This window comes from Rhineura floridana, chromosome 17 (assembly GCF_030035675.1).
Source record: "Rhineura floridana isolate rRhiFlo1 chromosome 17, rRhiFlo1.hap2, whole genome shotgun sequence".
Classification (NCBI taxonomy): domain Eukaryota; kingdom Metazoa; phylum Chordata; class Lepidosauria; order Squamata; family Rhineuridae; genus Rhineura; species Rhineura floridana.
The window spans coordinates 24,535,902-24,563,888 of NC_084496.1; the positions used below are offsets into that span (position 1 = coordinate 24,535,902).

Below are 27,987 nucleotides of genomic sequence, written 5' to 3' on the forward strand. Positions count from 1 at the left end.
TCTCTACCCCCCATCCAAGCAAGCAAGAGGTGCAATCAGAATTCAATGAATTCCAGCCACCAAAAAATACTCAAGGGGGGTGCAAAGCAGGAGAGTCAGTCAGGGGTCTAGCTGGGGAGGGTGTGTGGCCTGGACAGAGTACTGGGGGCCAGATAGAGAGGTCTGGAGGGCTGCACATGGCCCCAGGACCTGATTGGGTGTGGGCAACTGCATTGGCAGAGAATCTGACTTGTTAAATCAGGGCAGCTAAGGGAAAAGTGGATCCCCAGCTCCTTCTGTGGTAGCTGGCATGTGTTCCCATCATATGTCAGAAGGGAACACCCAGTGAAATAACTACCAACCTCTCATGGTGCAATGTGGAGAGATTTATTGAACTGGCACACATCCACAACCTGATTATACAAATTGGTTGTCATAATGTAATGATTTTGTGTATGTACCAAAATTATGACCTCTAGCTGGGTTTTGTATGCTAGCTACACTTATGCTTTGCATTCCTTTATGTGGTTTCATAATAATTAAATTAAATTAAAAAGCAGGCAGAGATGTGGGCAGTCAAGCTGATGCATTAGCCCATGGACAAATGTGCAGTCAAACTGACAAATACGCAGCTCATTTGAGGCCTGAGCAATGTGCTGTTCACACTGGAAAGCCAAGCTAGAGTCCGCAGCTTCATTAAGCTAGATTTGGACCTCATTGGCTCCTTCTGTCACATGATCCATGCTAGGATGGAAACTGCAATGCCGCCATTGGCATCATGGCCCCAGATCAGAGCTCCTCAAGGGAAGAGGCCTCTGGCAACTGCAGACCTAAGGAGCCAATGGATCCACACTCTGGTCCATTTTGTGTGGGTCTGTATAGACTAGCACCCCCTCCCCAAAGCCCCAAGGAGACAACTCTGCCACCAGACTCTGACAGCTGGTTTGGTCCTTGGGAATCAAGATAGTCCTGAAAAGAGATCCTTCCACAGTTGGAAACCTCATTGCCCTGAAGGAGCTGGCACCTGCAGAAGAACGCACTAGCCCTTTAAGTGTCCAGGAGGCAGCACTCAGGGGTGGGGCCTCCAAACAATGACTACCTGGCCCTGCTATAAAACGCGTTGGGCTTTAACATATTTTATACAGAAATTTCTTTTTTATATACAAGAAATTATTGGTGTCACTGTGCACAGAATAAAGCCACATCTTTCCAGCATTCTGGTTTTTGACCTCCTTTTTGTGCTTCCAGTGAATGCTTCACACTTTTTATCTTGTTATCCTGCTATAAAACCCAGCCGCTCCCTCCAGGACCTTTCTGAAACAACTTGGATGCTTGGCCTCAGCTGTAGTCCTAAACCCGCCACACCTTCATCGCTCTCCAAGGTGCTGACCCTTGCCTTACCTTGCCAACCAGGAACGACTGACCTTCTCTTGCTTGGGCCATCACCCTTGCTTAGTAGTGAATCATGACAATCTGTAGTGGTGCTGCTGCTACGCTGCAGCATGAATCACATGACACAAAGAGCCAATACGATGTCTGCTAAGCTAGGAGCTACGATACCGCCCTCTGCCCATCAGCAGTGCTGGCGCTGCAGCAACTCCCCATGCTTGCAAGTGGCATCAGGGTGTTAATGTGTTGGAACCCTGCCACCAGAGTCTCCAGTCTGAGATCGCCAGAGTTTTATACAGGTTGCAAAACAATGCAGGGCTGTCCTTGTGCCGCTCTCATGCCAAGCCAGAAATCGCTACTACGTCCGGTCTTCAAACGCTGTGTTGTGGAACTTCTAAAACAGCCAGGCTAAACTGACTTCAGTTAAAGTATTTATCAGCTGTTTGCAGCTCATGGCCATTTTCTGCAACTGAATGTGCCAGTTTTTAATTTAATTAAAAAAACATGATTCTAGTCCCCATAGTTACAGAAGAAAAGTTTCTGTACACACTAGCCCAAAGGTCCAATGTCATCTCCAGTGGAATGCCCTATAACATCCTGAAGTTTCCCACTTTGGATTATAGGAATCATAGGAACTGAGGAAGATGCCTTCTACTGAGTCAAGCCATTGGTCCTCCTGACTCTGTATTGCCTACACTGAATGGCAGCAGCTCTCCAGGGTTTCAGGCAAGTGACATTCTGAGCCCTGCCTGGAAATGCCAGGATTGAACCTGGGACCTTCTGCACGCAAGGCAGATGCTCTACCACTGAGCTACAGCCATTAGTAGCCAAAATCTATTGTTTAAATAAATAAAGCAGTCCACTGGTAATCAGAGAATATTTCTATTCTTCCACATGCATCCCAATTTTATCTCCCCTACCATGCCAACCTGCTTCTTGTCCTCTTTTACAAACTCCCAGAAGGTGTCCTTTAAGCGAAATAAGCGTAGAAAAAGACGTTGACACAGATCAGGACAACAGCATTTATGCAGCAGATCCGAGCCCAGAAGCGGGATTCCATCATGTCCCCAGGGGGCTTCCCTGGGGGCCTTTCTGCTTCCATAAAACAGGGGCTGCAGGCCGTTCCATTGCCTAAGCAACTCCGTGGGTGGCTTTCTAGGGCACAGAAAGAAACAGCATAAAAGGTTCCTCCACAGAAACAGGATTGGCCAAAGTCACAGAGCAGAGATGGGGAACCTCAAGTAGGGTGCCCATTGGGACCGATGAGGCAGAAGGCAGGGAGCCCAAACAGTAAGTATTGCCAGAGCCAATGACAGGCAAAACCAACTAATTCTAGTTTTGCTGCTAGCCTCCTCCCTTCTGAGTTCTGCAAAGGCAACACCAAGACGAGGGCCACATTCCCACCATACATTTATTCCATTATTATGCCACTTTAAACAGTCCTGGCTTTCCCTCAGAGAATCCTAGGACGTGTAGTTTGTGAAGGGTGCTAACTGAGAGTTGTTAGGAGACCCCTATTCCCCTCACAGAGCTACAATTCCCAGAGTGGTTTGTCAGTCCTTCACCCCAGGGAACGCTGGAAATAGTAGCTCTATGAGGGGAACAGGGGTCTCCTAACAACTCTTAGCACCCTTCACAAGCAACACTTCCTAGATTTTTTTGTGGGAAGCTATTTATTTATTTATTGTTTATTTATTAGATTTATATCCCACCCTTCGTCCCAGCAGGAGGCACAGCTATGGCTGTTTAAAGTGGAATAATAGTTGAATAAATGCATTGTGGGAACGTGGCCTACGGAGGAGGAAGCCAACAGCCGGAGCAAGCAGGTGGGGGCTGGCTGAGAGCAGACTGAGGCTGGTGGGGCAGGGCCCCATTCACCCTAATAGATGAGCCTCCACTGACCTAGGGCTCTACTTATTTTTGTTTTTCTTACATTTATACCCCGCCTTTCTTTCATCAAGGAACCTAAGGCGGTATACATGTGGTTCTCAGTTTCCCATCCAGGCATTGACCAGACCCAGACCTGCTGAGCTTCAGCAAGGCGGTGGCCTCATGTGCCTTCAGTCCATGCCCTGGGCCCATCATCCCTGAACATTGGCCATGCTGGCTGGGGCTGGTGGGGTTTGGAGTCCAACACCATCTGGAGGGCCACACAGTTCCCACCCCTGTCACAACAGGATCGGTTCCACCCCTGATTTACACCAAACAGCATATTCCAGTGGGTTTTATTTTTTTCCCTCCCCCTCTGAGGGAGGGTGCCGTTCAAATCGTGAGTCGGGCCTACCATCGTTCTGTGTCCCGGAGAAGCCATCCTCAGGTGGCGATTTGGGTCTGGAGAGCTGGGGAGGAAGGGTCTCCTCCCTCCGAAGGGTCCACCAAGTCATGTATTTGACCTGCAAACATTAAAAAAGAAAGATAAGCAGACTATGACTACTGTTACTGTTGGTAGTCAAAGCATGGAGTTGTGAGGTAAATTATGTCACTAACAGGAAAACAACCCTCCTGACAGAAGCATAGGGAAGATGTTCACCCTGGAGAGATGTGGAGAGGAACATTGTGTGGGATTTATTCCTTCCTCCCTTGGCTGCAGAGGAAAAAAGAGTTGGAAACCATCTCTGAGGGAAGAAGCACATGCAAGAGATGTTCTGGATTGTTCCACAGCTGGCTTACATGCAAGCGGTTTCCAATTTGAAGCCACAGACAAGAAATGAGGGTTTGCCCTCCCAGGTAGATGCACTGAAATAGGTTCCAAATTAGAGTTGTAGCCAACTAAGTTTTACTCAGAGTAGACTCATTAATATTAATGGACCCACTTTTGCTGAGTCCATTAATTTCAGTGGGTCCACTCTGCGTATGACTAACACTGGACAGAATTCCTACACTCTGGCAGTAGCTTGTGGTTGAAGACTGCTTAATATTTAAAACTGGGAGAACTGGGAAGCCTTGGCCCATGAACGTCCCAAATGGAGGTCGGCTATTATCAAAGGTTCTATGGACTTTGAAGAAGCACGAGTACAGGGCAAACGGGACAAATGAGCTAAGCAGAAGGCACGTCAAGCAAATCCTCATCGCGACCATCTTCCATCTGGAAACCTATGTCCTCACTGTGGGAGGCTGCGTGGATCCAGAATTGGCCTCCACAGTCACTTACGGACCCACTGCTAAAGACCTTATCTTGGAAGACAATCTTACTCAGCCACAAGTGATCGCCAGTGAACGAATGATGAATATTTAAAATTTATTTATTAAAAATCTCCACATGGTGTACAACATAAAAACAAGAAACAACATCCATAAAACCAAAAATACAACATTAAGCCAGAAGTATAAAATCATATAGAAACAAATAAAAACAGGAATTTGGGGGATTCAAACGAACAAAAGACAGGGTCAGTCTTACGTGCTGGGAAAAGCCTCTCAGACCGGATCCTCCCAAACAGAATAATAGCAGAGACTGAAAGGACCTAAGACAGCAGACACCTGACAGGTAGATCTGCCCTGCTGAATGTTTTTCTTCTCAAGCCAGTCTCCTGCCCTGAGTGATGGTGAAGGTGTCTCCTCGGCACCACCTTCCAGGTGCAGAGAGATCCAGCCAACTCCCACCTTGGGTTTTTGTGCCACTCAATAGTCCTCAAAACTACCAGGCTGCCTGGCATGTCCCAATATGCCTCAGGAGGCCTCAGTGTCAAAGGAAAGCAACCTTCCATAGCTAGCGGTGGTGGTTAGGTACACAAGCATAGCTCAGCCGCCTTGGGTGGAGTGAAGAGGACTCTTTTTTTTTAAAAAGGGGGTTGAATAGAAAGGATTCTGCCTCAGGCAATTTGCAAGAAGCAAAAGAAGCGGCAACAGTGTCGCTATTTGAATCGTAGGCAGGCGCCATCTCTGCTATCTTTTCGGCGCCTTTTGAAGACTTTCCTCTTTCAACAAGCCTTTTAAGTTGAGACCTATCCCAGTCTGCGTCTGTGTCGGAATTGCTTTTTATTATGCTTTTAAATAATGTCTTTAACCCTTTTTTAAAGTTTTTTTTAAGATGTTTTTAATGCTGTTAATGTATTTTAAGATCTGTTTTTATGATGTTTTAAAGTGTTTCAGTGCTTTGTTTGCCGCCCTGGGCTCCTGCTGGGAGGAAGGAAGGGCGGGATACAAATTAAATAAATAATAATAATAAATAATAATATTAGGACAAGGAAATCCTATTTACTGTAAATGCCAGTCAGCCATTTTTCTTGCCAATGTAAAGGACAAAAGGAGTCTTCTCTAAAAGCCTGTTCTCTCTCCCCTGCCCCCCCCAAAAAAGAGAGCTTTATTCCTGAGGGCAGAACTATGATTAATTTAACTTTTTGGTTAATATTAACTGATTTTATTATGCATATTGTATTCCTATTGTGCACCCAAGAACACGACCAGCACCAGAGGGCGGCCAGGTTGGGCCCTGGCCGAGGACCTCTGTAGCCCAGAGGGGGCCCTCTTTAGGGTGGGAGGGTAGCACTCCCATTCTGCAATCTGCAGCAGCATTGGCTCCCAACCCTGCTGCGGATCACAGACGGAGCTGCCAGGAAACCCCCAACAACAACCGTGCAGGCCCGTGACACCCACCTGCACACCCCACCTACCTCTCCCATTGCTCTGAAAGCTGTGTGTGCTGCATGCACATACCTACCATCAACCAAGATGGCAGCCGAGGATTCCCTAAGAGGCTGATGCTCCTGCCGCCATCTTGGTCGATGGCAGGCATGTGCGCGCAGAAAGCAGCAGGGAAGTGGTCAATTTCGAAGTGCAGCAGCTCATCACGACAGCCCCCCAAAACAGATATACCCTAAAAATAAATGTAAATGTACTGCCTTCCGATTCCGACTTATGGCGACCCTATGAATAGGGTTTTCATGAGGCTGAGAGGCAGTGACTGGCCCAAGGTCACCCAGTGAGCTTCATGGCTATGTGGGGATTCAAACCCTGGTCTCCCAGGTCGTAGTCCAACACCTTAACCACTACACCACACTGGCTCAATGCAGTATGTTGATTAGGGATGTGCTAGAATTCCACCTCGGATTTCGTACCAAATTTTTCATTAATTCGTTTATTCCCTATATTTGCAGATTTTCCAGGGCTCTTAGAATCATAGAATAGTAGAGTTGGAAGGGGCCTATAAGGCCATCAAGTCCAAACCCCTGCTCAATGCAGGAATCAAAATCAAAGCATTCCTGACAGATGGCTGTCCAGCTGCCTCTTGAATGCCTCCAGTGTCGGAGAGCCCACTACCTCTCTAGGTCACTGGTTCCATTGGCGTATGGCTCTAACACTTAAAAAGTTGATCCTGATGTTCAGTCGAAGTCTGGCTTCCTGCAACTTGAGCCCATTATTCCGTGTCCTGCACTCTGGGACGATCGAGAAGAGATCCCGGCCCTCCTGTGTGTGACAACCTTTCATGTACTTGAAGAGTGCTATCATATCTCCCCTTTGTTTTTGAAACAATTCTCTAAAATATTGATATTAAGAACAATAATTTTATCAATATTTTCTTTAAAAGTATCAATATTTTCTTGAAAGATATTGATATTAATATAAATTTTTTTGTGAGGGGAAAAATGGATTGGTAAAAGCAGAAGCTAGCGGACAAAGAATGAACTCAAATGGATACCAGCCTGTCTCGTTACAGAACGCTTTTGAACTGTGTTGATCCTACCCTTGTGTTGATCCACTTCAAAAAAAAATCTTGATCGGGGTAGCCAATGCCTTCTAGAGGCTATTAGATTCCAAATCCCCTCATCCTCCATACTGGCAGGGGCTGATGGGAGTTGTAGTCCAACAAGAATCTGAAGGGCAACAGGTTCCCCTTCCCAGCATTATTCGTCCATTAGTGATGGGTAGGGATGGGTGAGCAGTTTGTTTCAGCTTGCATTTCAAGCTGAATCTAGCAAATTCACATTTTATAGAACAATATGAGAACCAAAACACAGCCACTCTTCAAAATTCGCACTTATTCAAATTTTGCAATTTGCCAACCAAACAATAGTGACAAAATGCAATGTTAGAGGAAAGTGTGCATAAAAATAAATATATGCGTGCAAAAACCATACAAAGATGCATTATAAGATGAGAAATTGGTTGCAAAAATGTGTATATTAGCTAAAGGTGTATATTAGCTAAAGGTGCCTACCTACAAAAATGTGCTTACTATATTATGACAAATTTGAACTAAAACCCTGGAGAATTTTCATGAGGATTTTTTTTTTAAAAAATGCAAATTGCTGCAGAAATGTGGAGAACTGAATTTAACTAAAAATGACAGCTCTTTCTATCCTGAGTGATGGGTAACCTGTGGCTCTGCAGATGTTGCTAAACTGCAAGTCTTGTCGTTCCTGGCCACTGGCCTTGCTAGCTGGGGCTGATTGGAGTTGGAGTCCAATATCATCACATTGGCTAACCCTGATCTAAATAGATAGATACACACACACCAAAGAGCAGCAGTACGCAGCATAAAATCCAGTTTTCAGAACCAGCATGATTGCAATTCTCTGCATAGTTCCCTGGGAATAAGCTCCATTGAACCTAGTGGTGCTGATTTCTGACTTGCACGGCTTCAACTTGTTAACACACTGAGCTTTACCAAAAGGTCTTCAGCCAGCTGAAGTGCAACCTTTAACTTTTAATTATAGATGCAAACAATCTTGCCATGAAGTGGTGCCGTTCGAATGGCTGGAGTGGAGTAGGAGCCCCATCAAAGAAAAGGAAAGAAGTACCCAGCCTCTGTTTGATTATTTTCCTCATTCTCTAATCTTCGCTGTGCTAATCTGTCCCAAGCAATAGTAAAGGCTGAAAGCCTTGTTCTCACCACATCTGCTTGCCAAGACAATTACCCTGAAACATAGGAACCTGCCTTATATTAAATCAGACCATTGCTCCATCTAGCTCAGTGATGTCTACACTGACTGGCAGCGGCTCTCCAGGGTTTCAGACAGAGGTCTCTCTCCCAGTCCTACCTGGAGATGCCAGGGATTGAACGTGGGACCTTCTGCATGCAAGGCACATGGGGTCAATGAGCTACAACCATTCCCCAACCCTCCAGTGGATGCCGTTGTTGCTCCTGCTTAAGAAAATTCTCAGAGTCATGCTCCTTCCACGCTCCCTCTCCACCACAACACCGGTGGAAAGTCAGCTCACTTGGTTACTTGTACTCACCTGGGATTCGGCGGGGGGCCTAGTCAGCAAGCTGATGCCCACCACCACCACAGCAGTCAGCAGGCAGAGGAGGATCGCAAAGTGAAGATAGTGGACGTCCTTCACGAGAGAAGGACGCCTGTCCGGGATGCCACAGCGGGGCATGGGGTGTGCAAACTCCAAGGCCATCCGGCTCAGGCCAATGGCCAGTCCCACCATCAACCCCCAGAAAGCTCCCTGCAAATAAATGCATGATCAAAAAGACTGCAAGAAGGCTCTCTGAGGCACCAGCAGGGAACACACAAGGGAACAAAGAATCATAGAATCAGAACAGTAGAGTTGGAAGGGGCCTACAAGGCCGTCGAGTCCAGCCCCCTGCTCAATGCAGGAATAAAGTTTAAAGCATCCCTGACAGGTGGCTGTCCAGCTGCCTCTTGAATGCCTCCAGTGTTGGAGAGCCCAGCACCTCCCTAGGTCATTGCTGCCATTGCTGTACCGCTCTAACAGATAGGAAGTTTTTCCTGATGTTCAGTTAAAATCTGGCTTCCTGCAACTTGAGCCCATTATTCCGAGTCCTGCACTCAGGGATAAGCGAGAAAAGATCCTAGCTCTCCTCTGTGTGACAGACTTTCAAGTACAGTACTTGAAAGGAGTGCTATCTTATCAACACACTCACCCGCACCCCCTAGCCAAAGAGTCTGGGTCAATAAGCCAACAGGAATACTGGAGTTGAGCTGAAGTTCTAATCTTCCGCTCAAGGGCTTGAGGAAGGAGGTAAATCTCAGCAGAAGGGGACAGAATCCAGGGGACACACTATTTTCTGCAGGCTCCACCCTCTACTTTTCCTCTCATGCCAGAGTCAACCACCCCTTTCCCCCATCATATTGCAGTTGCTATTGACTCCAGCCCTTGACCATCAGGCTTTACCCAAACGTATTTTATTAATGCCCTGCTCTTCACCAGATTTGCAGGATAATACCCAATTTAGAAAAAAGCTAAATTAATTCCAATCAAACAACTAATTAAAATCAATTTCCACCTCTTGGTCCATCAGGTTCCCATGCACCCACCCTTGAACCTGCCATGAGCCACCCTTAGCTTGGGATGGGAAGCCTCTGGCCTTCCAGAGGTTCTGGGATTTCAACTCCCATCCATTCCAACGTTTGGCCATGCTAGCTGGGGCTGATGTGAGCTGGAGCCTCTCCACACATCAACATAACGCCACATCACACCCACATAATAGAACAAAACAGATCATAACATCACATCTACCTATGTGTTTATTTATTCATTCAAATATTTATAAGCCATACATTTCATAAAATTATATCAAGGCGGCATTACAGCATACCCCCAAGAATGATAGAATTAAAAAACAATAACAACATTGTTAAAAACAATAATAGAAACATCCATAAGTACTGCATTGGTTGGGAAAGGGTTCATATTCAAAGGCCAGTTTGAAAAGTTCAGTTTTCAGGAGACGCCTGAAAGAAGGGGTGGTTCCTGTATATAACACTATATAACACCACAACAACACTGCAACATAAGATAACATAACCCCACAGCCACAAAACAAAACACCACATCTGCATAATAATGTAACAAAACAGGACATCACATCCACACATCCTCCCAATGAAACAGAACGTGTGGATTTATGTCACCTTATGTGGATGTGCGGATGTGGTGCTCTGTGGGGTTCTGTTATCTAATGTGGACACGATACACAGCACCATACCCACACATCCACAACAGAACAGAAGAGCACGTGTCATCACATCTGCACATTCAATTAAAGTCGAAGAAAACTCTTGGATACGCTTGTAGCAGAGAATTAAGCATATGTGGCAAACTTATGCGGCTTTTAAAAAATAAAATAAAATAAAAGATTATGATGAAGGTTCGGGTGACCCACGGTGCATCGCATGATCATGGGATTCCCCAGTTTCTGGGCAGACTTGCAGGTGGGAAACAATGACGGAAGGGTAGATACTGGCGGTTACTCCCCTGCCCTTAACAAATGCACCTGTCCTAGAATGGGCAATGTTGCATGTCCACACCTGGACTTTGCTCGTGTGACACCAGACACCCACCCGTTAGTTCCTAGATTTTTTTTTTTTTTAAAAAAATAGTGCTTGTCTCTACAACAAGACAATGAGCAGAGTCCTTAGCTCAGATTCATTCCCTGGCATAATCACTTTGGTGCATCTCAATTTACATGGTTGGGAAAGACCACAGCTTGGTGGTAGAGCATCTGCCTTTCATACAGAAGGTCCCAGGTTCAATCCCTGATGTCACCAGGTGCAGCTGGAAAAGACTCCTGCCTCAAACCCTAGAGAAATACTCCCAGTCTGTGGCAGTGGCGACTGGTGGCTCCATGTCAGTGGGGCAGTGGAAATCCACCTGGATTTTAGTCTGAACTGTCCGTGGACAGCTCCTTGAAAGTTCCAACTAAAACCCAGAGTGGATTCCACTGCCCCACTGACATTGAGCCACCAGCCGCCACTGTAACGTAGACAGCTCTGAGCTAGTTGGAGCAATGGTTTCGCTCAGTCCAAGGGAGCTCCTCTCTTCTTTCTTTATTAAATCTACATACTGCCTATTTTATTTTACCTGTTCATTGGCTCGCTTCCAGAAAACAGCCAGCAGAAAGACAGCCGTGACCGGTGGGGCAAGGTAGCTGGTGACAGACTGGATGTAGACGTAGAGTTGACCGCTGTTGGAGCTCTGCAGGATGGGAATCCAAACTACGCTAACAACCACTAGGACAACTGTGACTATCCTGCAAGTTTGGGGGGGGGGGAGAAAAGTGGCACAACCATTAAAAAAATCATCATTACTCCTCCACCCCCAACTCATGTTCTGCTTCATCACCCTCCCCAACAGGAATACAGTGTTTTGCTATTGAGGTCTGGACCTTCTCAGTGGTGGGTCCAATTGTGCAGAATGCCCTCCCCTGGAAAGCCTGCTTGGCCCCATTTTTAAGGTTTTTGGCCATCTAGGTTGAATTAGACAACCTGTTAACTTGTTTATTGACTATTTATCTCGATTTGTTTGCATGGCTTGTGGGCAGGTTTACATGACAATAGCTATTTACTGAACATACATTCTGATTTGTTGTGGGGAGGTTAGGGTCATCAGGAGCAGATTTATTGCACAGGAGTTTTAAAGCTTTAATTTTGCAACATTAATTGGCTGGTATGTGATTGAATCCCACCTGAAAATAGCAACAGAGTTCACCTGAAGGGGCATTCCCACCTCTTCCTCCACTCTGCAGCCCCCTGCTACTGTCCCCTCCAAACAAACTGCCCCTGGAGATTGGGGGGGGCATAGAAATAATAGCCATGCACAGTAAAATTGGCTCACATGCTTGAGTTAAGCAAACATACACAGCAGCAGGTCTAGGACACTATTATTTATTTATTTTATGAATCACTTCCTATGAAACATCTCAAGGAGATTTCACAATGCAATAACATATATAAAATAAATGCATATATAGAACCACTGAGAGGTTTTAAGCAAATACAAATTTTGTTATATAAAATAAAAACAGTTCAAACAATTGCATATATTGAAAGAGTCGCATATATAAAAACAATTAAAGCAACTGCATATATACAAACCGTTTCAAATCCAATACTAGGGAAGGGTGAGAATTTCAATCCTGTTTGCATTTTAGGCAGAATTTATCAAATTTGCAATTTCCAAAACAATATGAGAACCGAGACACAGCCATCCTTTGAAATTCACATTTATTAGAATTTCAGGATGCAGTTTGCCAACTAAACAACATTTACAAAAATGCATATATCAGGGGAAAGTGTGCATATAAACGAATACATGAGTGAAAATAACATGGAAAAAGGCATGAAATGATTAGAAATGTCTTGCAAAAATGTATACCTTTGTCAAAACTCCATACGAAAAATGTGTTTATTTGGAGAAATTCACACTAAAATGGTGGAGAATTTTCATGAGGATTTTTTTTTTAAAAAAATTGCAGATTGCTGCAGAAATGTGGAGAACTGAATTTAACAGACAGATCTTTCCATCCCTATCCAATACAAACTCCAACCGGGATAAAAATGTCCAGTTAGAAGGCTTCTTGAAAGAGGAAAGGGATTCAAAGCATGCGTTCTGTTCCGAGCTATGGGGCTTCCTAGAAAGGTGAACTATGTACAGTTCCCTGAGCTCCTGGAGGAAGGTAAGGAAGGAGCAGATTAAAAAAAAATAAAGTTCAGGATAAAGGAGAAGCACCTTATCTAAGGCTATTAAAATCCCAGAGTGAGGTCTTATTCACACAAATGTTGAGCAAAAGTCTGCCCATGGCAAAGAAGTCACGTGCATCAGAGGCGGCATGCAGGATTTCACTTTCTGTACGCACAGGGAAAGAAGCACCAGCCTCCCAACGCCAGGGGGGTCATCGATGCAAGAGAAGAAATAGGGAAGGATTTTGCATGCAAGCAAACCCTCAGATTGAAGGATTTTTCAATTACACTGCAGGCTACTCTAATCTGTGCATTTCACACATATCTGGAAGCGATCCAGTGTCGCGCTGGGTTAGAATTCTTTTCCAAGCCTTCCAGATCACCAAGAAAGGAATTAAGGTATAAAACTCATTCCCATGGGCTGGGCTCCCTCAAAACTCTGACTGACGCAACCAGATTTCTCATCAGACAAGTATGGTGGGATCAGCAATATGGGATCATCTCTGGGCTGCCAACACATCCCACCGTGGGCCCCAAAAAACTTCTGGGAAGCCACCACAGGAGGTGGCAAACACTGAAATGAATGCAATCCCTTGGAAAACAAATTTTTACAGTGCAGCATCAGGCGTCAAGGTGGAATCATACAAGAGGAAACAGGTTGAGGCATGTTATACTTGTGTGTTGTTTTTTTATAATCATTTATTTACACCGGAGGCCATAAATGATCTGTTTAATTAAATTTTAAAAATCCCCTTACGGTTATTATATAAATAAATAAAACAAATCGTTTTTAAAATAAAAGATGGGGGGAAAATAACATCCTGGTCAACTTGTGATTATTCAGTGTGCTCTTCCAGCACTTCTGAGCCCAAGCAAACATTTTAACTGGCTCAGTTCCGAGAGCAAAATCATACAGTTCTCCCAGGATGGCAGCCTACCAGCAGAAGATGCAACCATGGAAAGTGTGCTTTGCACCACTTCTCTGTGGAACGGCATATTCAGGACTTGTTGGTCTCTTGGAGCAGTATGAATGTGTCAGGCACACACAGGCAGACATCCCTATCTTGGTGTGACTCTTCTTTCAAAACAAAGCAAGGACATCAGTCAATTTCTGTCTGCTAAAATTAATTCTTGACAGCCTATTTTAACTCAAGCCATGTTAGGGAAGAACGAATCTGCCCATTCTGGATTCTCATTTTTCCAGGCTGAAGTTGAGTTTGCCCTATTTCCACATCAGATTGCACACTTTTTTTATCTGAAAAAAAAAGTCTGCATGAAAATTGGTATGCATTTTGTTTGAATTTTGCCTAATAAATGCATTTTTAAAAGCAATTTCCACAAATATAATGCATTTTTGTATGTTTTGCTAATTGATGCATTTTATATCAACTACTTATTTTGGAATGTTGTTTGTATGATCACTATACATTTGGACACCTCTTATGATATCGTAACCAAATTTAGCATGATGGTTCCTGAGATCATGGAGCAGGTTTTTGTCTTTGTTTGGATTAAGGATGGGATCCATTGGCCAGTGCCAATTCCATCAACTTAACAGGCTGGCATCAATTCGAGTTTGTTCTTTATCCACTAGCTGCTGCTTTTACCAATCCATGGGTTTTTTTCCCACTTGGAAAAAATATTGGTATTTTGAAGATGTCAATATTTTAAAAGGAAATATCGATAAATTATCATTCTCAAAATTGATAGAGGCAGAATTTTTTTTAAAAGGATTTCTTCAATATTAGCCGTGGAAATTCGCTACATTAAAATCCGATCTTTAGTGACTGGGAATAAGTGAATTAATGGAAAATTCGGTACCAAATCTAAATTGGTCAGAATTCTAACACATCCCTAGTTTAGATAAAGTTGGACACCATTTTGAATCAAAATTGCAAACTGTACCTTTCAAAACTGCACTGATTTTAACCACTGATTTCAAAACCAGAATGATTTTTCGGTTCTTTGAAATTCCTGAGCAACACCAGGTATGAAGCTACTAGTTATCTATATATGTGTATTGATTTGTTGTATGCTTTAGAGCACTTGACTCTTTATTGTTTTAAAGTCTTTGACTCCTTGTTGTAAACTGCTTTGAGAAATTGTATATATAGTAAGTGGTCTATAAGTTGACTAAATATTAATCAGTTTGTGCACACTTTCCCTTAATAATTTCTTTGTACACATTTCTTTAGCTGGAGAATTGCACTGCAAAATTTGGAGAACTGCAAATTTACATAGCAGGAGCGATGATGTTATCTGCCAGAGGGCGGGGGCAGAGCTTGGAAAGATCATTTTGAAAAAGAACTCTTTCTAGTTCAAGTTCAACATGTCAAAAAAACCCACCTAATTTGAGTTCATATTTGTTCCTTTACATGTTCAGTTCAGAGTTCAATTCAAGATCATTCAAATGAGCCTCAGCAATTTTTTCCAGCTTTTCTCAGCATTCAGAATTCTACTAGCTGCTCTGTTGACGTTTAAAATATACTTAAGACGACTAAGAAAACATCAAAACACACCCACAGTGGAATGTGAATTGCTTTATTTATTTTTCACAAGAATTATGATCTTTACGCTTAAGGGCCCAAGGAGTCTAAAGAGTAAAATGAATGAAGTCATTCAGAGTTCTGTCCCAAAATGAATTTAATTTACTTTTACTTCACCAGCAATTATGGGTACTACTTTCACGTGTAGTTCAGAGATTTTTGAACTAATTCAGTGAACTTTGCTAAACTTAAATAATTTGTTCCAAATACTGCACATGGCCAACTTACAGCCACTCTTCTCTCTGGGCAATGAATGAGCTTTCCCATTGTCTGTGGCCGGTTATCATAGCAGAAGTCAGAGAATGAGGAAAGAATCAAAGTGGCTGGGTACTTCTTTCCTTTCCTCTAAAGGGGTTCCTTCTTCAGGCTAGCAGTTTACATTTTCTTCTCAAGATTGCTTGCATTTCTAATTAAAAGCTAAAGGTTACATTTCACCTGCTTGGAGATCTTTTGTTAAAGCTTAATGTGTTTTACAAATTGTATTTATTTTATAAACTTCTCTTCAATGACTGTCAGTCAGCTGATCCTAATAAATTGGGCATTATGCTCTTTGAGGGGTGGGGCATGTACATATGTGTGTATATATATCAACACAGCTGCCTGTATTGTTGGACTCTCCTTGGAGACACAGCGATGAACTCTCTTAGGGATGTGACTATGGTGGCCATCATGATGAGCTTCTGGGTATTTTATTATTTTGCTATTTTATCTTGGAGAAGGCTGTAGTTCAGTGCTATAGCATCTGCCTTGCATGCAGAAGGCCCCAAGTTCAATCCTTGGCATCTCCAGGTAGGGCTGTGGATGCCCCCTGTCTGCAATCCTGGAGAGTCATTGCTAATCAGTGTAGAAAATACTGAGCCAGACCAATGGTCCGACTTGGTATATTATTATTTTTATTATTATTTATTAAATTTATATCCCACCCTTCCTCCCAAGAGGAGCCCAGGGTGGCAAATAAAAACACTAAAAACACTCTAAAACATCCATGAAAATATATTAAAACATCTTTAAAAACATCTTTTTTAAAAAAGCTTTAAAAACATCTTAAAAAGCAATTCCAACACAGATGCAGACTGGGATAAGGTCTCTACTTAAAAGGCTTGTTGAAAGAGGAAGGTCTTCAGTAGGCACCAAAAAGATAACAGAGACGGCGCCTGTCTAATATTTAACGCAGCTTCCTATGTTCTTATCTTGTTTCGATTGATTTACTGTAGTGTACTGCCTTCAAGTCGATTCCGACTTATGGCGACCTTATGAAAAGGGTTTTCATGAGGCTGAGAGGCAGTGACTGGCCCAAGGTCACCCAGTGAGCTTCATGGCTATGTGGGGATTCAAACCCTGGTTTCCCAGGTCACACCTTAACCACTACACCACACTGGCTCTCTATTTATTGTAGTCCAATGGTATATTTATATTGTATTAATATGCTGTTTGGACCCCAAAGTGGTATATAAATAAACCATAATTATAGCACAACAAAAATGACTATGATACCATTCCCCCCATATAAATGAGAAAAATGCCTCTCTCACATGCCACAATAACTGAAGCCTCTCACAATAGGAGCCAAGGAGTTTCAGTTTTGCCCTGCCTCCCTTTCACTTCACATCTGCCCCCCCTTCCCTGGCTCTCCTGGAGATTTGCTCTGGCTTTTCATTCTTCCTGATAACGCCTGCCATTGATCAAACCCACAGGCTGGGTCATGCCCACCCCATTCACTTCCAAGATCTTGCTTCATGTGTCATCCTCCGTCTGCCTTTGTTCATCACCCTGCCTTTATGCAACAGATAGTGTACAAAAAAGTGAGAGAGGTGAGGAGGACTCTTTATCATCAGGCAGGTGCTAGGAAAAAGGATTACGCCTGAGTGAAGGGGAGGGGGGAAATAATATCCTTATAAGGAAAGGCTGAGGTCAATTTCCTGTACAGTGACATCCCCTTGCATTTAATTCCCCATGGTGACCTGTTGCGTCCTCCCAGCACAAGCACCCAGTCATTCACCCACATGTGGATAAAGAAGCCGGTCGCTTAGGAGGAAAGCAGGCAAGCAGGAAGCAGGCAGGCTGACAAGCTGCTGACTTCTGCTTTTAGAAAGAAAAAAAACACCAAGGCAAGATTTCCCACGACAATGGCTGCATTTGGAAGTCGCTATAAACTGGGGGTTGGGGAACCTGAATGCACCTCGCCAAGACTCTCTGCTCAGCCCTTAAGACATTTCCCAGGCCATAGTCTCACCAGCCTTGCTCCAAGCTGCTTTTGCCTGGGTGGAAAGTGTTGGAGTGCATGAGGTTCAACTCCAACTTGTGGGTTGAGGCTGCATGGGGTTAAAAAGGGTAGCTAGAGAGGAGACCTCTTGGTTGCTAGGCTATACCTATCCCTTTGATCTCCTGCCGTCTCTTCCTTACTGCTAGACTGATATGCAGAAGAATGTTGATCTCAGTTCCTTCCCTCCTTCCAGTCTTCTTTCTCTCAGAGGAGAGCAGACATCTTTCCTTAGTCTCTCCCTCTCAACCAGCATGAGGGCTAGCACTGGGACCAGTGCCGGCTGCTCCAACATAGCTAGTTAGCTATATATAGAACTCTTTCCTATCAAGTATGTACTTCCAGAATAAAGTAGTTATTTCTTAGTTTACAGCTTAAAGTCTCTGTCTGACTAATTCGCAGGGAAGGTAGAATCTTAGCAAAGATTCAAACACACACACATAAGCTTGCTTGAAACTCTCTGTTCTGCTACGCAACTCTGCAGGGTCCTACAGGACCTTGGGCCCAGCCTCCTTTAGTAAGTTGTCCCTGAACTATGAAAAAAAAAAGCCTCTTGCTTGCCCGGATGGAGAGATGAGCAATGGAGACTCATCCCACCAGCTCAGTCTGCCCTCAGCCAGTCCTCACCTGCCAGCCTTCTCACAGCCAGTCCAGGAGATGGCACTGGCTATAGCTACCACCTCCTTAGTCTCAGCATTGCCTTTGTAGAACTCAGCAGAGAGGAGGATGAAGCTAGCATTAGTTGGTTCTGCCGGACACTGACTCTGGCTCCACCTTCTGTTGGCCTCCCTGCACACTTTGGACACATTTTCCAATGTGCATCATATGCATTTTTGTAACACTGCTTGGTGGGAGAACTGCTTTGCAAAATTCAGATAAGTGCGGATTTTGAAGGATGGCTGTGTTTCTCATATTGTTCCGCACAGGGAGAATTTGATAAATTCAGCTTTAAATGTGAACTGAATAGTAATTCTCGCCCATCCTTACCAGTCACCACAGAAGATGTGTGTATGAAGGGTTTTTTTTTTAGAAATGTGGCCTACCCACACAAAGGTGGAGTTTTATCTGTTGCTCCATCCACTTTTACCTTTGGCCTCACCCACTTTTGCCTCTGGCCATGCCCACTGCTAGCATATGGCCCCTGAAAGTTTCCCATGAGGCAATAAGTCTCTCAGGCTGAAAAAATATTCCCCACCCCTGCCACATGTATTTAATGTATTTAATGTATTTAAAATACATTTAAAATATTATACCACCTTAAGAGTAATTGCTTCTCCCAAAGAAGCAAAATAAACATATAGACAAAAGAAGGGTGCTGAGAGTTGTTAGAAGACCCCTATGCTCCTCACAGAGCTACAGTTCTCAGAGTAGTTTAACAATCAATCCCTCTTCCCAGGGAACTCTGGTAATTGTAGTTCTGTGAGGGGAATAGGCTTCTCCAAACAACTCTCAGCATCCTTCACGAACTACACTTCCCAGGATTTCATCTCACAGAACAACAATTTCAAGAGAGGTTTAACAGTCAATCCTTCTTCCCAGGGAACTATGGGAATTGTAGTTCTGTGTGGGGAATAGGGGTCTCCTATCAACTCTACAGAACTCTAAGGAACTACAGTTCCCACAATTATTTGGGGAAAGCCATGACTGTTACAGTGGTATAATACTGCTTTAAATGTAAGGTGCTGATGTGGCCTAAGTTTTAAAAAGGGGTAGGGATTAAGACATCAGGGGCCCAGTGCAAAGGATTCAGGGATCAGGCTGCCTGGGTCATCCCTAACAAAATCTCTGCATAAGGCAATGACAAATATGTTACACTTCATAGCATACTTCACTCTACCCAAAGAAAGGGAGAAAAAAAAATACAAAACGGTAGCAGCAGTGGAGGCTGGTGGCTCTGATGTCAGCAGGGCAGTGAATCCGCTCCAGGTTTTCATCCGAACTAAAATCTGGCGCGGACTCACTGCCCCACTGACATTGGAACCATCAGCCTCCACTAGGGGGCAGTTCCATCTTTCTGATCACATCTGTTCTGTTGTTTCATTGTCGTGAATTCTTTTTTGCTGCTATAGGTGCCTTGTGGGGCCTTCCATTTGAAAGTCAAAGAAGGAATATTTTAAACGAGCAAATAGTCCCCCCACTTGAGCAGCCATCCAATAATAATGGACAGAGTCACTTTTGCCCAAAGATCTCGGTGCCTCCATAAAGTTGCCGCACAGTCCCTTCCCAAATGGGAGTCGCTGTATTTCACAGATGGAGAAACAGTGATACCATGGGATCAGTACGTCGGCACGGATCAAAGCCCAGGAGACAAAAATGACTCCTCGTGACTCCCAGTTCTCTTAACAATCAGACATTCAGCTAATGTTTCTGAAGGCCCCCTTTCAGGAAGAGGAGCAGCAGCATATCAGAACTTTTGCATTTATTTATCTGGGTAATGGATGCGACTTAAAAGAAAACACCAAGTCACTGGCTGGATTTATTACTGACTCACAGCCAAACAAAGCATTGTGAAATCGCCAAAGAATTAGGTTACAGCTTGAGAGAGCTCCTTCCTGCAAGCTCCTTTTTTATTAGTATTATTGCATAGTTGCACCTCATTTAGCAAGTTACCTCTCTCCCTTTTGCTCTCTCCTCCTTCACACCTCGCAAACAAATTGATTATCCCCATGTAGACAAAAGAAGAAAAACAATTAAGGCAGGCGTGTCCTGCCTCACCAAATACCATCGAAGGCTGCAGGGTGGAATCATCAGGGGAGTGTCCACAAATTGCTACTCTACAGCAATTGAAGTGACACAATCAACCACAGGGGCCAGACATGTCACATAAATTAGCAGCGTGAAGTGGCGTTCCAGGTTTAGTTTTGGGTAAATACGTCCATTTACATATCTGGATTAAAAAGAAAACTGACTGTCAGCCATTAGCTGCCTCCAAGCCCTTACATTGGCTGAGCTGCTGTGACATCATAAAATCCACATAAACATTCTCAATGCTGCTGGAAGGAGGAAGGGCCAGTGTAGGAATGTTGACCATTGACACATCTGGTGTGAACAAAGTGGAAAGTCAGTTTGGCAGAGGGCTTTTTGTTAAATGAGCTTCCCAAAATGAAGTATCCAGTTATTTCAGCCTCAGAGTAGAGGGAAGGATGTAACTAGCAATGATTCTTCCCTTTCATATCTCCACTATTATACAGAAGACCCAGGCTTTTCCACTCCAACCCTGTCCTGACCATCTACAGTAAACTTCTCTTACTTTCATTCCTGTTTGGCGCAAGTGAATGCATACTAATTAGGCTAATAAGAGGGTTTTTTTTCAATGTAGTACATTTCAAGTGCTCAAAGTGCCTCACATAATCGTCTCCATAATCTCTACAACAGCCCTCTAAGGTAGATCAGTGTTAATGGCTGTATGTTACAGATGGAGTGACTGAAGCTATGAGAACAGTGGCTTGTCTAAATGTACCAAGTGAGTTCATGACAACAAAGGTGTGATTTGAAGCAGGGCCTTCAACTTATTTTATTTAAACCATTTTTAGCAATAATAATAATAATCTCACCTCACAGCTCATTCTCTTAGCTTTCAGAGTTCGCCAACTGTCTGAAAGGGCGACGCAACACTGACGGACACAAAAATTCAGCCAGGTGGATCTCACAATAAATGCAACTTTGGTCACATCCACACCAAACATTTAAAGCACACGGCTTCCCAAATAATCTGGGGAACTATAGTTTACTTTCTCACAGTGCTACAATTCCCAACACCTTTTTAAAAACTACAGTTCCCAGGATTCTTTGGGGGAAGCCATGTGCTGTAAATGTGCTTCAAATGTATTTTGAGGCTGTGACCCTTAAAGGTTTTTGATGCTTGCTGTCCTCCCTCCCCACAATTTCCTTTGAAAAGGAGGAGGAGGGATGTCCTGTATACATGGCCACACTCACGGAGGGCCAGCCATGCATTCCATTCGGCAGAACGAGGTAGCCTCCTCAGCTGGCAGACGCCAGAGAGAGGTGGTGGCAGCGAGAGCTGCTCCTTCTGAGCCCCTAGGAGTTCCTGTGCTCCTGAGCGGACACCCCGACAGCAATGCTGTGTCCTGCTGGCCTGGCCGGCTGCATCACCTAATCTCCCGGACAGTGGTGAGGAACCTCAGGCCAGGGGCCAAATGCGGCCCTACAGGCCTCTTGGTGTGGCCCTTGGGACTCTCCCTAAGCTACACTTCTGACTGGCCCTGCTTCTCACCCTCCGTGAGTGTTTCTGCCTGCCTGGCTGGTGTCTTTGAATTCTTGCCTGCCTGGTGGGAGGACAGAGAGCGGTGTGTATGTGTGTGCGTGCAGAAACTTTCCTACTGTACAAAGGTAAGAGGCAAACACATTGCTCCACCCACTTTTGCCTCTGGCCCCGCCCATCACTGGCACGTGGCTACGAGAAGGTTGCCCAAAAGGAAATGCGTCCCTCATACTGAAAAAGGTTCTCCACCACTGACCTAGGATCACAGACAGTGGCTTTGGGAGAGGCCCTTGACTGAGCCAGCTGGCAGAGAAAGGCAGCCAGCCTAGGCCCGGCCTTGCTGTACCAGAGCTTGGAAAAGTTACTTTTTTTGAACTACAACTCTCATCAGCCCCAGCCAGCATGTGCTGGCTGGGGCTGATGGGAGTTGTAGTTCAAAAAAGTAACTTTTCCAAGCTCTGATCCCGCCCCAGCATGTACCTTCCGACCAGAAGCAGCTCCTTCTCGCTGGGCTCTTTCCGGACCTTCCGCCAAATGTCCATGGTGAAGAGGGTGCTGCTGCTGTTGAAGATGGAGGTCAGGGATGACATCAGGGCAGCCATCATGACTGCGATCATTAACCCTCGCAGACCTGGAGGACGAAATCATACAAGCCAATCGTCACTTCAGTTGTTTTTGTTTTAAATGAGATGCTTCACATTGCTGAGCAAGATTGAGCAGGCCTCGTTCAAAGCAAGATAAAGATTTCCATCTTGCCTCCTTCTGTAGGTCAGTTTTCTAGGACACCCTGAAGCTTATCTGAAGGTCATCAGGGATTCCTCAGTAAATGGCAGACAAAGGCAGCTTCTCTGTGAGGATTGCTCCTTCCCTGCAACGGCCTCCTGCAAAGGAGCATTTGGTATGATTTCAAAACACATTCTTAGTTCACACAGGGTGACAACAAGAGCCAACAGGACGGGCCTGCATCCTGCATGCAACTCAGAAAGCTCCCAGAGTCATCTCACAATCAGGGGTATCCCAGCAGATGTGGAAATCAAGCCAGTGCACGAGACCCACGCCTATGAGATCCAGCCTCTGAAGCTGAGCCTGTCAACAGCTAAGACAGCTGGAACAGTGGTGGAGAACCCGTGACCCTCCAGATGTTGATGGACTACAACTCCCCCCCCAACCCTGACACATGGAGGGCCACATAGCAATCCTATTTGGAAAGAGTAGGGTTAAAGCAGGGATGAGAAAAACTGTGGCCCTCTCGATGTTGTTGGACTCCAGTTCCCATAAGCCCCATCCAGCGTGGCCAGTGGTCAGGAAAAATGGGAGATGGAGTCCAGCAACATCTGGAGGGCCATGGGTTCCCCATTTCTGGGTTAAAGTGATAGGGATGTGTTCTACTCAAAGTAGACCCACTGAAATTAATGAAACAAAGTTACTCTTGTCCATTCATTTCAGTACTCTGAGTAGGGTTAGCATTGAGTGGAATCCATAGAGTTTATTCCTAGAGAGGACAGACAGACCATAGAGAAGGAAAGAAATGGCTAGAGCCAATTGGTACAGACCATAACTGGCCCCAAACCCACAAAACTGCTGTATGATGGCTGTGCCGTGCCACCCTAGTCAGAGGCATCATGCTTCTGAAAACCAGTTGCCGGAAGCCTCAGGAGGGGAGAGTGTTCTTGCACTCGGGTCCTGCTTGCGGGCTTCCCCCAGGCACCTGGTTGGCCACTGTGAGAACAGGATGCTGGACTAGATGGGCCACTGGCCTGATCCAGCAGGCTCTTCTTATGTTCTTATGTTCTTATCTACTCCTGTGGGGAAATTGCGTGGCTGTTCCATTGTGTCTAAGAAAACGGATGAAGAGATGGGATTTGCTCTGTTAACAAAACTGACTTATCAAAACACAGCATCATCTAACCAATAATTTACAGAGAGATGGGCACTTTTCATTATTTTTTGGAATAACAAGATCAATGACAATATAATTCAATATAGTTCCTTTCCACTCATACGATTCTCTCTTTCAAACGTGGGGCCATCCAGAGAAATGGATTGGCAGGAGAGTTAAACATAGACAAAAAAAGGAAAGACTTCCTCAAATAACATGCAATGGATTGATGAGATTCACTGCATCAAAACAGGACAATGGCCACTCATTTATGCAGCTTTAAAAGGGGATCAGACAAATTCAGAAGGCTGTAAGTGGCTCCTAGTCAAGAGGGTTATGGGCTACCTCCATAACTAGAGGCACCGTGCCTGTACATACCAGTCCCTAGGGAACACAATGGTGGGAGAGGCTATTGCACTCATGTCCTGCTTGCAGGGTTCCCCATAGGCATCTGGCTGGCCACTGAGGGAAAAAGGAAGTTATACTAGATGGACCTTTGGTCTGATCCTGCAGGGCTCTTCTCGGGTCTTATGTGCCCCTTTCTAGTGTCAGCACATATTTCCAAGCCCTTGTTACACCTTTTGTGGTGAATCTGGAGAAGTCTTTTTACTTCTTTATTGTACACATTTTGTGAGTATTTAGGGTTACCAGATGAGAAGCATCCCAAACCCTGAGCTTTCAGGAGTGGGCCCTAGAGATGTCATGGGGCAGGCTTCTTACCTTCTTCCTCCTCGCCTCCCGGCTATGAAGCCAGGGGGTGAGTCAACAGGCCCAGATCACTGCAGGGAAGGGAAATTTGGGGCTGTTGTCATACCCCCAGGCCATGGAGCTGGCTGCGTTTGATCAGGGAAAAGTTCCTCCTCACCCCAACAATCAAATGCAGCCAGCTCCGAAGCGTGGGGGTATGTGTCAACAGGCTTAAATCTCCCTGGCGAGGGAGGTTAGGGCTCCTTGTCCCATTCCCTAGGCAGCCAGAAATCCAGAAATTGAGGTGACTCATCCAGAGACCTGGGCAGGACCCTCAAAACCAGAGTATCCAGGTTTAAACCTGGAGGCCTGACAACCTTATGAGAGTTGCACAGATATATGTTAAGAGTGTATTTAGGGATGTAAGAAGGCATCGTTTTGTGTTCCGCCCTGTATTCATTGCATGCAGCACTGTTTCTGTTCTGCTGCAGCTCGGCTTCTGACAAAACCTAACATTATTTGTCACGCTGTCTGCTATGATGAAATTTTACATCATTAATGACATTATCATTACATTATTCTACACCTTTCATTTCAATGCAAAGGAAACGTAATGCAAAGGAAGGGAGAATCGTAAATTATGCATCAGTACATATCATTTGCAGGCTGTAAACAACAATAGCTGTGAATATTGATTATATTTGCTGGATTGATTTTCGTTCTGGGCATGGGACAAAAAAGGGAACATCAGCAATTTCTGTTCTTCTTTGTGTTTTCTTCTGAATTCTCCAATAAGCCTATAGCTTCCCTTCCACATTTGTGCATCAAATGCCTTTCCAGACACTAAATGCCACATTTCTTGATGCATTTCTGCTGTAGCAGGTCTACTTTAATAAGTACAACACCCAGCTCCATTGCGGGATTAAACATTCTATTAAGCATTTTTAAAAAAGAATAGAAATGAAACTATTTTGGTCAGTTAATAACAGAGTTGCTCCAGACACCAGCATAAGGCCACCTCTTGCTGCTCAGGAGAGAACTTGATAAGGACCATGATACAAATTTGCATATGCTTATATAGATGCGGAAATACCCCTAGGCAAATTATGGTGGTGGACAGCACAGGTCTCATGAGCAGTGTGCATTGTAGTGCGCCAAGACTCCTTGTAAAAAGGAAGGAGAGGAACAGTAGATTCAGGGGCCCCAGCACAAAAGGCCCAGGGGCTCAGGTCCCCAGGACACCCCCTAACAAATGCCCCCAAGTAGAAAAAGGGAAGGAGGCAAAGAATAATAGAAGGGAGCCAAAGCAAAGAGACATTTGACAGATCTTCTAAGGTGGGAACAGGGAACCTGTGGCCCTCCAGACATTGGTCATATCCAAACCATACATGTAAAACCCATGACTTCCCCCAAATAATCCTGGGAACTGCAGTTTGTTAAGAGTGCAGGGGTTTGTCGCTTGGTGATGGGTAAACTACAGTTTCCAGGATTCTTTGGAGGAAGCCATGGGCTTTAAATGTAGGATGTGGATGTAACTGTGGTTGGGCTCCAACTCCTATCGTCTCTAACAATTGGCCATGCTTGCTGGGGCTGATAGGTGTTGGGGTCCAGCAGCATTTGGAGGGCCACAGGGTCCCTCACCCCTACGCTAAGGAAGAAGGACTGTAGCTCAGAGGCACAGCCCCTGCTTTGCATGCAGAAGGTCCCAGGTTCAATCCTCAGCAGGTCCAGCTAAAAGGGCCACGCAGCAGGTGATGGGAAGACCCCCCCCCACCTGAAATCCTGGAGAGCAGATGCCAGCAGACAGAGCAGACCAGGATTAGGGAGCTCCCAGCCCCCCAGATGTTATTTTAACTCCCATCAGTGCCAGCCAACATGGGCAATGTTCAGAGTCAATGCGAGACGTAGCCCTGCGACACCTGGAAGGCCACAGGTTCCCCAAGCCCAGAGACAATAATGGGCAAGGTGCACAAATAGAGCCACCTGGCATAAGGCAGCTTCCTTCGTCCGTAATGCTGAGAACAGGATACAGCAGCAAGAGAAATAGTCACCAGTCTGGTTGGGAGCCAGGCTGTGTCCTTGAGCATGGCCTTTGAATGATGCAGCCACCTTGCCAAAGCTAAGCAGGTGTGAACAGTGCCTGGATGGCAGAACCCCGTGTATATGCTACATTGAATTCCGTGAGGGAAGAAAGGTGGGAGATAAAATTGAACCAAATAAACTAGGCAGCTTGGGGTCCCAGAGGTCATCAAGCTGAGGCTGGGAGGTGGAGGCTGGAATAATTGGACCACAAAACACAGCAGGCAGAACAGAGGAAGCTGCCTTATGCTGAGTCAGACCACTGGTCCATCTAGCTCAGTTTTGTCTGCACTGACCGGCAGTGGCTCTCCAGGGTTTCAGGCAGGGGTCTTTTTCCAGCCCTTCTTCTCCAGGGACTGGACTTGGGACTTTCTGCGTGCAAGGCAGATGCTCTGCCACTGAGCTACGACTCTTCCCCCAAATAATTCAGCTGCCTTATTCCAAGTCAGACCATTGATCCATCTTGCTTAGTAATGCCTACACTGATGGGGCAGCGGCTCTCCAAGGTTTCAGGCAGGGTTTCTCTCCCAGCTCTTCGTGGAGATGCCACAGATTGAATCTGGGACCTTATGCATACAAAGCAGATGTTCTGCCACTGAACAAAGGTCCTGTTCTTTGGACCAGGCTGGGCTCCAGCCTTTCATACCAGCCCTCGCCAATCCAGAGGCTTCATCTGTACTGCTTCTAGCATTGGACACGTCCGTTCCCTTCTGTTGCCTGAAGAGGGTTCTAAGGCCTGGATCACGCACAGTCCTTGGAATCTATCAGCCTCACCCCATGGGGTTCTGAGCTTCCTTGATTTCACAGCAGCTGAACCCCGAGACACATTTGTCCTTCCCCTTTAAGGACAAGCACACTGGGAGTCGAGAATTCAAGAGCATCTATAATCACATTTGTACCAAGAGACTTCCGTGTTAATTCGCCCATTAGTAACGGTTTGTGGTTCCTTGTTTAGAAGGTGGGGGTGGAACTCTTGGGAAAACACCAAGATAAATCCAGATAGTTGTTTGCTTTTTTGCTGGCACTCTAAACCAGGCTTCTCCAACCTGGTGTCCTCTGGCTATTTTGGACTGGGGCTGGGGCTGATGGGAGTTGTAATCCAAAACAGCCGGAGGACACCTGGTTGGCAAAAGCTGCCCTAAATGTACATAAGTAGAAGTAGTTTGATTGCCAGTTTGGGGATAGGGCAGGACTAGCATAGCTCAGCCAATCAACAATAAAAAGGTAACACCTTCTTGGCTCAACTTACCACTGGGCATGAGTTCAATCACCAGTTTGGGGTAGGCAATGTTGGAGCAGCCCACTTCAGCCCCACAGACTCGAGCGCATTCTTCGGGGTCGACGCAGCCAATGGCATCTGGAACCGACACAAAGCATGGGTGAGTGGGTGGAGAGTAACGGGTGGCTCTCTGGGCTCCTAGCCACAAAGCATACCTGGCTGTGGACTGCTTCCAGGGGATTCGGTGTTTGAAATCAGCCAAGTCTCAAATCCAATGCCAGTCCTGGGTTTTGGGGGTTCTAGCTGTGAAAGTGAAGATGGCGAGCGCATCTGTATAGACTGGCCCAAGACATTT

At 45.2% G+C, this 27,987-nt stretch overlaps 1 protein-coding gene across 1 annotated transcript; it reads right to left on the minus strand.

Moving 5' to 3' along the window:
* Positions 1-304: 304 nt before the first annotated feature.
* SLC5A10 (solute carrier family 5 member 10) lies at positions 305-27,962 on the minus strand. The gene is made up of 7 exons (XM_061600317.1): positions 27,848-27,962; positions 27,663-27,770; positions 22,249-22,399; positions 11,143-11,311; positions 8,548-8,763; positions 3,653-3,761; positions 305-2,523 (listed from the first exon to the last, which is right to left on the minus strand). The coding sequence occupies exons 1-7, from the start codon at positions 27,960-27,962 to the stop codon at positions 2,339-2,341; spliced, it is 1,053 nt and encodes a 350-aa protein (XP_061456301.1). The 3' UTR covers positions 305-2,338.
* Between the last annotated feature and the right edge of the window lie 25 nt (positions 27,963-27,987).

What these genes read in the sequence shown, in the direction of transcription:
- SLC5A10 (XM_061600317.1), bottom strand. Translation starts at nt 27,962, where the DNA reads ATGCGCTCGCCATCTTCACTTTCACAGCTAGAACCCCCAAAACCCAGG. An exon ending in GATTGAACTCATGCCCAGTG is followed by an intron (nt 22,400 to 27,662) that starts GTAAGTTGAGCC and finishes TTCGTCCTCCAG; the next exon opens with GTCTGCGAGGGTTAATGATC. An exon ending in GGCCCCCCGCCGAATCCCAG is followed by an intron (nt 3,762 to 8,547) that starts GTGAGTACAAGT and finishes TAATGTTTGCAG; the next exon opens with GTCAAATACATGACTTGGTG.